General features: G+C 44.3%; 1 protein-coding gene across 2 annotated transcripts in view; it reads left to right on the forward strand.

Annotated features, from left to right (window-relative positions):
• The window catches only part of LOC106565740 (G-protein-signaling modulator 1), a 45,179-nt gene extending 34,906 nt beyond the window's left edge, over positions 1-10,273 (forward strand). Inside the window, exons 10-14 of one of the 2 annotated variants that reach the window (XM_045691043.2) lie at positions 2,070-2,140; positions 2,307-2,471; positions 7,722-7,881; positions 8,078-8,283; positions 8,523-10,273. In XM_045691043.2, coding sequence (XP_045546999.1) covers positions 2,070-2,140; positions 2,307-2,471; positions 7,722-7,881; positions 8,078-8,283; positions 8,523-8,720 — 800 coding nt within the window. In that variant the 3' untranslated portion in view covers positions 8,721-10,273. Of the gene's footprint in view, positions 1-2,069; positions 2,141-2,306; positions 2,472-7,718; positions 7,882-8,077; positions 8,284-8,522 lie in introns of both variants that reach the window. The other variant, XM_045691038.2, reaches the window with a different exon arrangement.
• Positions 10,274-11,012: the final 739 nt, after the last annotated feature.

An 11,012-nucleotide genomic window follows, 5' to 3' on the forward strand; every position in this document is an offset into this window, starting at 1 on the left:
CCAGTGATGATCCATGCCCCGGAACCTGTAGTGTTAATCCATGGCACAAAGCCTCCAGTGATGATCCATGGCCTGGAGCCCTTAGGGATGATCCAAGGCACAAAGCCTCCAGTGATGATCCATGGCCCGGAGCTTGTAGGGATGATCCATGGCACGAAGCCTCCAGTGATAACCCATGGCCCGGAGCCTCCAGTGATGATCCATGGCACAAAGCCTCCAGTGATTATCCATGACGCGGAACCAGTAGTGATGACCCATGGCATGGAGCCTGCAGCGAAGGTCCCCAGTCCGGAACCTACAGAGACGCTCCTCAGCCCGGAGCCTCCAGCGACGCTCCTCAGTCCGGGGCCTCCAACGATGCCTCTCAGCCCGGGGCCTCCAGCGACGCCTCTCAGCCCGGGGCCTCCAGCGACGCCTCTCAGCCCGGGGTTAAATAAAAGAAGATGAGCACTTTACATGCTGCGTCCCTTACGACGCCTATGACACGTTTAGTCCATAACGTTGCTTGATCGCTGGTTAGGCTATTAGCTGAAACAAAAGTAGGCTGCATGAAAAGTCCAATACTGTTAATATAACCGTGTGTTACTGCAGGTTATCAGTGAATTTATATAAATGATTAAGCATATCTGCATTTCCTGCAGCGTAGGAATGATCTGCAACACGAGTGATCACATTAAGATCCTACATCTGTAGATCTACACAGATAGAAGAAGTGTGAGAAGTGGACTGCAGAAATGGACATGCAGTCCCATCCCTCACAGAGCTGTTCTGGGTCTCTGTGAAGGTCCTCCATGTCACACACTGGCCCAACATTCCCTATGGGCGCATGGCTCGTAAAGGGCCCCTTATTCATAGTCTGTTTGCCTGGCTGTCTGACTGAACCTCGTCCTCACTGCACATAAGACCACAGCACACACATGGGAAACCATGCATGCTGCGTTGAGCTCCCATAGAGTTCATGGGAATCAACTGTTTGCACTGTATGTGTGAAAAACTGTCGATTTTCTGTTTACGAGATTTATCTCACGGTTGAGCAATGTAGTTTTTGAATGGTCAACGTACAGAACTTTCTGTAATACATCAATGCTAGAGTCATTAGTAAAACAGAATGTTACTCAACCCTCTATAAGGGGTTTGTAAACTGTTGATACACTGAACAAAAATATAAACGCAACATGCAACAATTTCAACGATTTTTCTGAGTTACAGTTCATATAAGGAAGTAAGTTAATATAAATAAATTCATTAGGCCCAAATCTATGGATTTTACATGCCTGGGCAGGGGCGCAGCCATGGATGGGCCTGGGAGGGCATAGGCCCACCCACTGGGGAGCCAGGGCCCAGCCAATCAGAATTAGTTTTTCCCCACAGACAGTAATCGTCCCCAGCAGCCCCCCTGGGAGGTCCTGGGCTTGCGTGCTTTTGTGAGGCCGGTTGGACGTACTGCCAAATTCAAAACGACGTTGGAGGTGACTTCTGGTAGAGAAATAAATATTAAATTATCTGGCAACAGCTCTGATGGACATTCTGCAGTCAGCATGCCAATTGCACACTCCATCAAAACTTCTGGGGCATTGTGTTGTGTGACAAAACTGCACATTTTAGAATGGCCTTTTATTGTCCACAGGACTAGGTGTACCTGTGTAATGATCATGCTGTTTAATCACCTGTCAGGTGGATGGATTATCATGGCAAAGGAGAAATGCTCACTAGCAGGGATGTAAACAAATTTGTGCACAAAATTTGAGAGAAATAAACTTTTTGTGTGTATGGAAAATTTCTGGGATCTTGTATTTCAGATTTTTTATAGCTTATGATGATCGTACAGATTCAATCATGAACTGATAATTATTGATCAAATATTTGTATTCGCTAACAATCCTAGCCTTGATGAGTTACTGTGTCTCTGACGTGGGATTGTGGATAGGATGTTTGTCTTTAAAGCCCCACTCAGGGCAATAATGGCCCTCCATTCATTACATTACTAAAGGGCACACTTAATCTTCCATTGACAACTTTACAAAGGGTATCTGCTTTAATGTCCTCTTTTGCGCTCTTCTCTGTTCTAGGAGCCAGACCAAAATTCACCAAGAGAAACAGCATGGACAGTGTCGAACTGTGGAAGTACTCGTCAGATAAGGTAAAAACAAAGTATTTTTGTTGATTCCATTTTCGTTTTCTCACATCATTTCTCTGACAGTTTTCTGTAACACAACTTACATGGTACATTTGAAGTTTCTATATAATTACAGCATACAAATGTAAAATAAATGAAAATCCATTGGTATACGTTACTTTCCCTGCAGATTGGAGACAGCCAGGACGTGGACAGTATATCCCGGAGAACCAAGAGTCAGCAGTCTCAGCCAGGCAGAGGGAAGGGCTACCCCGACAGCCAGTCCTCAGATGACAGGCAATGGTTGGAATCCCCTGTGGACACCGATGACATAACTGTCCAAGTCCCGCCTCCAGTGAGTCTTAATTTTCAATTTCAACTGAGCTCTGAAAAACTCAGTTAACCATGAAAGATGATTTTCCATCCACTCAACTGATTTTAATCTGAGTAGATTTATTTGTTGAACTTTCTTTTTAAATTGCCTACCAGCCCTCTCGATGGCATATAACTTCACATTGTCATTATATCTCTGCTTAACAATAACATGCGCCTGGTGTTTACTAGTCAAGTTAATTTAGATCAGTCAAGTTCATCCCTGTCTCATCAGCTCCACTAAAAGGCATCAATTACAAAGACTATTGTTTTCAATGTGTAGTGTAGCTCTATAATGGACTCAGACACAATGACTTTGAACTGTGTTAGCTTTAGCTAACAGTAGCGATTGCTCCTCTGAGTAGCTTGTTTCTCCTTAAAGCATTAATTAAATCTCACACTTTCCACCTAGTATGAAAGTGTTCTACTGAAAGGCATTATCTACTGACTCCAGCTTCAGTTTCCCCTCTGCATTTAAGGATCGGCAGCCTTTTAAGCAATCAATGAAAGCTAACCTGACAGCTAAAACGACATAAATGTGGTTAGTGAGCCAATGCTGGTGGTCAGGAAGAGGCATCTGAAGCCTGTTGGGTCCTTGCATCCAGATTTACGTCATATGATGATAGTGGCAAGGGAAAGTGCTGTAGGTGAAACATGATGTGATTTAAATGAGGGTTAATGGCCAGACTAGGTCTCCAGGTTACTTCCTGGTAGAGAGGAGTGCTGTGTCTGATGGCGCTTCCAGGAATAACACAAAGTAAACTTGCTGGCCTTTTTGACTGCTCTAGATTGTCCTACACCTTTTTGCTGTCCTTATCCTTAGAACATCATCGGCCAGCTTCAGCCAATGGAGTTGTGTAATTCAGCGCCCCACTCGACCAACCATGCATCTCGGTTCTGTGATGCTGTTAATTGTTGTAATCAGTGGACTGCCGTTGAAAAGAGTGAGGAAGCCATTGAGTGAAGGATGCCTGTTATTTATTGGCTGACTAAAATAGCTGTTGTACCATTGTGGGATGGTATGGAGACAAGGTGCACTTCCTCTATTGCTTATCTCTCTCTGGATTCTAGAACTAGACTCAATAATATATTGAACTGACAATAAAAAGGGTACTTGGTCAATTTTTTTCACACCAGGTCACAAGTCACTCTGATCACAAAATGCGAGGGGAAGGGGTCGGCCATTGGGAAGTGGTGAAATGTCAAAGGGTACAATTGTGTGCCTCTGTGTGTGTCTGTTAAGGATAGCGGCACAACTTTGAGTTCTGGTTTCCTTAGCAACACTGATTTAATTTATGGAGAGCCCTTTCCCCTCTCACTTCCACCTCTCTCTCTCTCTCTCTCTCCCAACTCACACACTCTCTCCTTCCACCTCACTCTCTCGCTCCCATTCACCATAATTGAGTAATTGAACAATACATAGGCAGAGGGAAGATCCAGACAGAGAGGCAAGGGGAGAACAGACAGAATCCAGGAAGTCACAGCTCATTATGCTCGGAGGGGGAGAAAATTACAATCACATGGAGCTCAGCTGAGGCACAGGAAGACACACAGAATGTTTTTTCTTTTGCTGGTCAATTTGGGAATTGATCACAGAATAGCATTTTAATGAACTTATAGTATTCACGAGAGATCCATATTAATTTATTGCTGCTATAGATACAATTATTAAATAGATGGCTTGATTGAACCCAATGAGATGTTCCATTGTGCTTGCCGGAACTGTCTTTTGGCAGTGCTCAGAGTTTGTTGTTCCCGTGATTTGTTAGTGGGCACTCTCTGCCCATCCCCCTGCCTCGGCTGACAATGTGACCTTCATCAGAAGACCCCCCTCTCCTCATAATGAGTTATTTTCCCACAGTGGTAGAGAGAGCTGCAGCTGGGACAGAGATGTCCTGCAGAAGGGAAAGAGGGAGGGGGAAGATGGATATATGATTTTATATATATATGAACGAGTGGGAGAGAGAAAGCGAGTGTGTGAGTGAGAGAAAGAGAGAGGGGGAGATGGGAGAGAGGGGAGAGATGAGAGAGGGGGATATAGGAGAGAGGGGGAGCGATGAGAGAGGGGGGAGAGGAGAGAGGGGGAGCGATGAGAGGGGAGAAATGGGGGAGCGGTGAGAGGGGGGAGAGATGAGAGAGGGGGATATAGGAGAGGGGGAGCGATGAGAGAGGGAGGAGCGATGAGAGAAGGGGGAGCGATGAGAGATGGGGGATATAGGAGAGAGGGGGAGCAATGAGAGAGGGCGATATAGAAGAAAGGGGGAGCAATGAGAGAGGGGGATATGGAAGAAAGGGGGATATAGGAAAGAGGGGGGAGCGATGAGAGAGGGGGATATAGGAGAGAAGGGGATATAGGAAAGAGGGCGGAGCGATGAGAGAGGGGGATATAGGAGAGAGGGGGATATAGGAGAGAGGGGGATATAGGAAAGAGGGGGGAGCGATGAGCAAGGGGGAGCGATGAGAGAGGATGAGAGAGGGGGAGCGATGAGAGAGGGGGATATAGGAGAGAGGGGGATATAGGAAAGAGAGGGGGAGTGATGAGAGAGGGGGATATAGGAGAGAGGGGGATATAGGAAAGAGGGGGGAGTGATGAGAGAGGGGGATATAGGAAAGAGGGGGGAGCGATGAGAGAGGGGGATCGATGACAGAGGATGAGAGAGGGGGAGCGATGAGAGAGGGGGAGCGATGAGAGGGGAGAGATGGGGGAGCGATGAGAGAGGGGGATATAGGAGTGAGGGGGAGCAATGAGAGAGGTGGATATAGGAGAGAGGGGGATTTAGGAGAGAGGTAGAGATGAGGGGGGGTGACGAGAGAGGGGAGTGATGAGAGAGGGGGGAGCAATGAGAGAGGGGGGAGCAATGAGAGATGGGAGAAGGGGAAGAGGGGAGGGCGTAATGAGGAGGATAGGCGTCAGTAGGGAGGGATGGGGGAAAGAGAGCACCGAGAGGGAAGGGTGAAAAGGAGGAGAGTGGTGAGGGAAGTGGGGAAGATAGGGGAGTGTGAGTCAGGCGTGTGGAGAGTGAGGGAAAGAGGAGAGCGCTCGGAGAGAGAGAAAGAGTGAAGAAAGGGAGAGAGGTGCTTGTGTGGTAAGACACTTCACTGTACTCTTTATCTGTATGATAATTTGATGGATGATGGTGTTGCTTGAACTAGTCTTTCTAATTTTTGACTTTGTTAGCCTAAATGTCTGTTTCTTGCTCTGCCAGAGAGGCAGACACATTTTGTGGCAATTAATTATTTTACGATGCCCAGTAAAGCAAACGTTTGAAGTGTAGCCTAATTTTGGTACAAAGTTTTCAGAAGAAAAGTCTCTGCTGAAAATGTGACCGCCTACAGCAACAGCACTGTTGTATCGTACTATTGAACATTGTAGCCTCTGACCAGATTCTGGTGAGCTTATTCACTGATAGTTGCCTTTGTACAAATCACACTGTACCGAGTTGAGACTTCAAGGTTCTTAATTATCAACGTAAATTAAAAAATATAGAGCATTTGCTACCAGACAAAATTGCCTTGTACAGTACGTGTATCCAGTCCTATTTCTGTGCAGATAATGTTTGGTGTTGATTGGGACATTATGGTGTGTGTGCCTGCGAGGGGTGGTGGGGAAAGGGTGAGGAGGATAAGGACACCATCAGCCATTATTGATCCATGATGTGTCCTGTGGCTCACTGCCTTTGATGCCTGCCATTAACCTGCCCAGGGTTTTATCATCAACATGGAGGCAGGATCACACATTAACCAATACAGAGAACCATGCTGATAATGGAGATGGCCACACTACTGGATGTTGATACTCAGAGGAGGCTGTGGAGGTTTTATATGTGTACTATATTTTATTTATTTTTTGACCTTTATTTAACTAGGCAAGTCAGTTAAGAACAAATTCTTATTTTCAATGATAGCCTAGGAACCTTGTTCAGGGGCAGAACAACAGATTTTTACTTTGTCAGCTCAGGGATTTGATCTTGTAACAAGTCCAATGCTCTAACCACTAGGCTACCTGCCGCCCCAAACTCAATACTATATTGAGAGGTTGTGCTATGTTTGATGACCTAACAGCAATTTTGTATGAAAACTAAATGTAGAGAAAATTCATACATATTCATGTTTCCATTGGAATTAGGTCATTATAAGAGTACACATTATTTGTAACAAACTTTATACACCAACATTTTAACACTGAAATGAAGATAGCTTCAAAAGTCTATTTTCATGAATATATTAATGGAGAATTCTGTATTTTTTACATTATGTCACGGGACGGATTGCGCAAACTTGAAGGCATCCTAGTTCAGATAGTGAGAACACGGTTATGTGCTATTCCAGGTAGTATCGAATAATTTTTTTTTGTCCAAAGTGCTCTGAAAAGGTTGAGAACAACTCAAACAACAGCAACTCAATATATAATGGTACAGGTCACCATAATGTTAGAGAGCCAATAATTGTACTGCCACTGATTGCATTGGGCAACAACTGGAGAATCTAATAGCCAATCAATGGAGACAAACAGACAGACTGTGTATCTATTTGGCCATGTGACTCATTAGACACTCTAACACCAGGACATACTGCATGGTCATTTCACAGCAGTTCAATAGTACTTGATATGCTAAGCAAATGTTCTCCTCTATCTGGAACACCAACCGCCCCAAACCTGGCATCCTCTTAAACAAGCCAAACAGAAACCACATAAACAGGATACAAGAGACAAGTGGGTCAGTGTATGTGGAAATACAGTGCATTCAGGAAGTATTCAGACCCCTCCCCGTTTTCCACATTTTGTTACGTTAATTCTAAAATGGATTACATTTATTAATGTCCTTATCAATCTGCACACAATATCCCATAATGACAAAGAGAAAACAGGTTTTCTGAAATTATTGCAAATGTATATACAGTACCAGTCAAAAGTTTGGACACACCTACTCATTCAAGGGTTTTCATTATTTTTTACTATTTTATACATTGTAGAATACTAGTGAAGACATCAAACTATGAAATAACACATATGGAATCATGTAGTAACCAAAAAAGTGTTAAACAAATCTAAATATATTTTATATTTGAGATTCTTAAAAGCAGACACCCTTGGCCTTGATGACAGCTTTGCACACTCTTGGCATCCATCTAACGTAACAACGTGGAAAATGCCAAGGGGTCTGAATACTTTCCGAATGCACTGTGTGCGCCTGTTACATCACTTAGCAACAATGTCCCTCTGTTTCAGAAGCTAGGTCGTGACCCCTCCGATGAGGACTGTTTCTTCGACCTTCTCAGCAAGTTCCAGAGCAGCCGCATGGACGACCAGCGCTGCCACCTAGACGACCCGAACGAAGAGAATGGAGAAAATGGCGAGAACGGAGGGGCCGTCTCTCTCAATGAAATGCTAGGTAGGTTAATGACTGTGACGGCGGTCTAAAGCTAGAGCATCACTAATACTACTTGGGACCGTCATTACTTCCAGCGACTTGATTTGACGTCAATGCATGATTCACTCAAAGCAAGTCTCTAGTCAGGAATGTGTGGCTTGGAATATCTTCTGTCAATGACAGTACAATATAGTTCTCCTCCTCTTGTGCTTCTCAGACCCTACACTCATCACCTCACCCCAGACAGAGGAGCTATTTGACCTGATTGTCAGTTCCCAGAGCCGTCGCCTGGACGACCAGCGGGTTAGCGTCAGCAACTTGCCCGGCCTCAGGATCACCCACAACAACCTAGGCCACCTGTGTGTCGATGCAGACCCCCAGGAGCCCAGCGATGACTTCTTCAACATGCTCATGAAGTGCCAGGTAGGGACATGTCTCACTGCCTCAGCATCTCTATGGGTTGAATCTTAACCTAAGATCTGCGTAAATAACTCAAATTCTTGTGTTGAGTCAGTCTCTGGTACCATCAATCAATGCGTGATTTAGGTAAAATACTCAAATGTTTCTGCATATCTCAGGCTATGCAGGATTCATAAACTGCAGGACTTGCTATTTTAGATGTCTGTCTCTCCCTCTCTCTCACTCTCTGTGTCTGTTTCCAGTCCTCCAGGATTGATGACCAACGGTGTTCCCCACCAGAAGGGGGGCCCCGGGCCCCCACGGTGCCTGACGAGGACTTCTTTAGTCTGATCCAGAGGGTACAGGCCAAGCGCATGGACGAGCAGCGGGTCCACCTCCCGTCAGATGAACAGGACGGGCCCGACTCCGACCCAGAACCACCCTCCGGAGACTCCAGCTAGGGACCCAAGCACACATCCCTCGGGGAGTCTGCCTTATAGAAGGTGGAGAGAAAGAGGAGAAATGGGCCACCACTTGAGGAGATCCGTGAAGGGGTGAAAGTAAATTAGGTTGATGTGTGATGCAAGATCCGAACCCTATGTGCAATAGGTGGCCCCCTTTCAGCTGTTGTGAATCTGTTTAGGTTTGAAATGTGTGTAAATCCGATAATGATGAAATGGAATGCATTTATGTGAATTAAGTTTTGGGGTGTTTCGCTAGGGTTTGAGACGCCAACAACAAATAACAGATATTCATATTTACCCCATTTACTGCCTTAATCAGTTTTTCTCTGACTCAGATTGTATTCCCAAGTGTCAGGGGTCTGTGGGTTCAAAGTGCATGATAGAATAGTATTCGGTTTGAAGGATGACGATGAATGCTGCTGGTATTATTGGTGTAGCAAACAGTTTTGGCTACAGTTTTCGGTGGCAACAGCATCGTTAATTAAGGTCTCTTCATTATTGAGTTAATGTCCTCTGGAGCACAACCAAACAGGTTTTCAAACAATATATCAATTTATCAAAATAGTAAAAGATACAGTGAAAATACATTTTATGGACAAAAGTATACAAAATCAAGAAAAGCACATTTTAGGGACAAATTCAAGGGAGAAATTGAGTAGATGGAACAGGGGACTTTTTAGGACAGCAAGGGGGTAGATGCATAGCCTATGCACACAGAATCCTGTTTTGCAGGGAACTCCTGCTACAATGCCACAGCTGTTAGTCTTCAATTTCCAGTCATCTACAACGGATGTCTCATGTTCTGTTGGTATACTTCCCCATTGTGGTGAAACTTGTATACTACAACTGTCCTGTGTACCCCAATGGAAATGATTTGTAATTCCTGTGGAAGGTTGAGGTTGTAATCTTCTGCGCAAGTATATTGATTTTAAGCACATTTTATTATTTTAGTGACAAGCTATACTTAAACTGTACAGTATATACATTGCATATTTTTTGCTGATAATTTTTTTAAAGTTAGTGTATTTGCAACAAAAATGTAGTGCCTTGTGTGTATTTTATTCCGTTGTGGATATCAGAGTTATTCTGTTACAGACCCAGCAGACCAAAGACGGGTGCAAACTGGGGAAACTAAACAAAAACAGCTTATAGTAAGATCTAACGTACTGTACATATATGTTGCCTTACTGATGTTCCACAATGGACATTTTAGTTGCTCTTCTTCTTTGAGTCTCCATTTGTAAATGTATTAGTATTAGCGTGTAGCTCTTGTTTGCACATCAAGGGTCGTGAACCTAACCCAGGATGGGTCGTGGTCCATATGATTAATCTCTATCTCTGTAGTAAGAGGGTAACAAGGTCTCCACTGTTCTCCAAAAATAGTTGATTTCCTCTATTTTCTCATACCTTATGAGGATAAACTTGGTCCAGACCTATCTGCTACGCTTCTATTTGTCACTGCCATATGTACATATTTTTTGTATTTATGTTCCATTTGAGGACATGAAGATGTCCCCTCTGCTTTTAATAAAATGTTGATTCAAATGTTTCATGTGCCTCCGTAGTCATCAACAGTGTTGCTCTAAAGTTTACCATAAGAATGTCTGTTTTCAAATTCGGGGCTATGCTTAATCTTAAACACATTGTACGTATGTGGTGTTGAGACTGCCTTTTTTTATTACACCCCATTCTACAGTATTTTGTAAAACTATTCTTATGGCCCGACCCTCATTACGTGCTGTGCATGATTCAATTTCCCCCCAGTCCAAAGACATAGACATTCTTTTGATATCAGATATGGAACGTTTTACAGTATATTTACAGTCTATTTACAGACTGCAAAGGAAAACAAGGCCTTAAAAAAAGATGGGGGGTGTCATTGACTTCCCCTTGGTTGGGCAAGGCACAGTGGACTGACCAAACAGGTTGGTTTGCCTTTCTCTGTTTTCTAGAGGAGATTATCCCAGAAACACTAGACCTACTCCAATTTGCATACCGCCCCAACAGATCCATAGACGACGCAATCTCAATTGCACTCCACAGTGTCCTCACCCACCAATATAAGAGGAATACCTATGTGAGAATGCTGTTCATTGACTACAGCTCAGTGTTCAACACCATTGTCCCTTCCAAGCTCGTAACAAAGCTTAGGACTCTGCAACTGGATCCTGGACTTCCTGACGGGCTGAACCCAGGTGGTGAGGGTAGGCAACATCACCTCCGCCACGCTGACCCTCAACACAGGGGCCCCACAGGGGTGTGTGCTTTGTCCCCTCCTGTACTCCCTGT

This window comes from Salmo salar, chromosome 01 (genome assembly GCF_965601325.2).
Source record: "Salmo salar chromosome 01, fSalSal1, whole genome shotgun sequence".
Classification (NCBI taxonomy): Eukaryota; Metazoa; Chordata; class Actinopteri; order Salmoniformes; family Salmonidae; genus Salmo; species Salmo salar.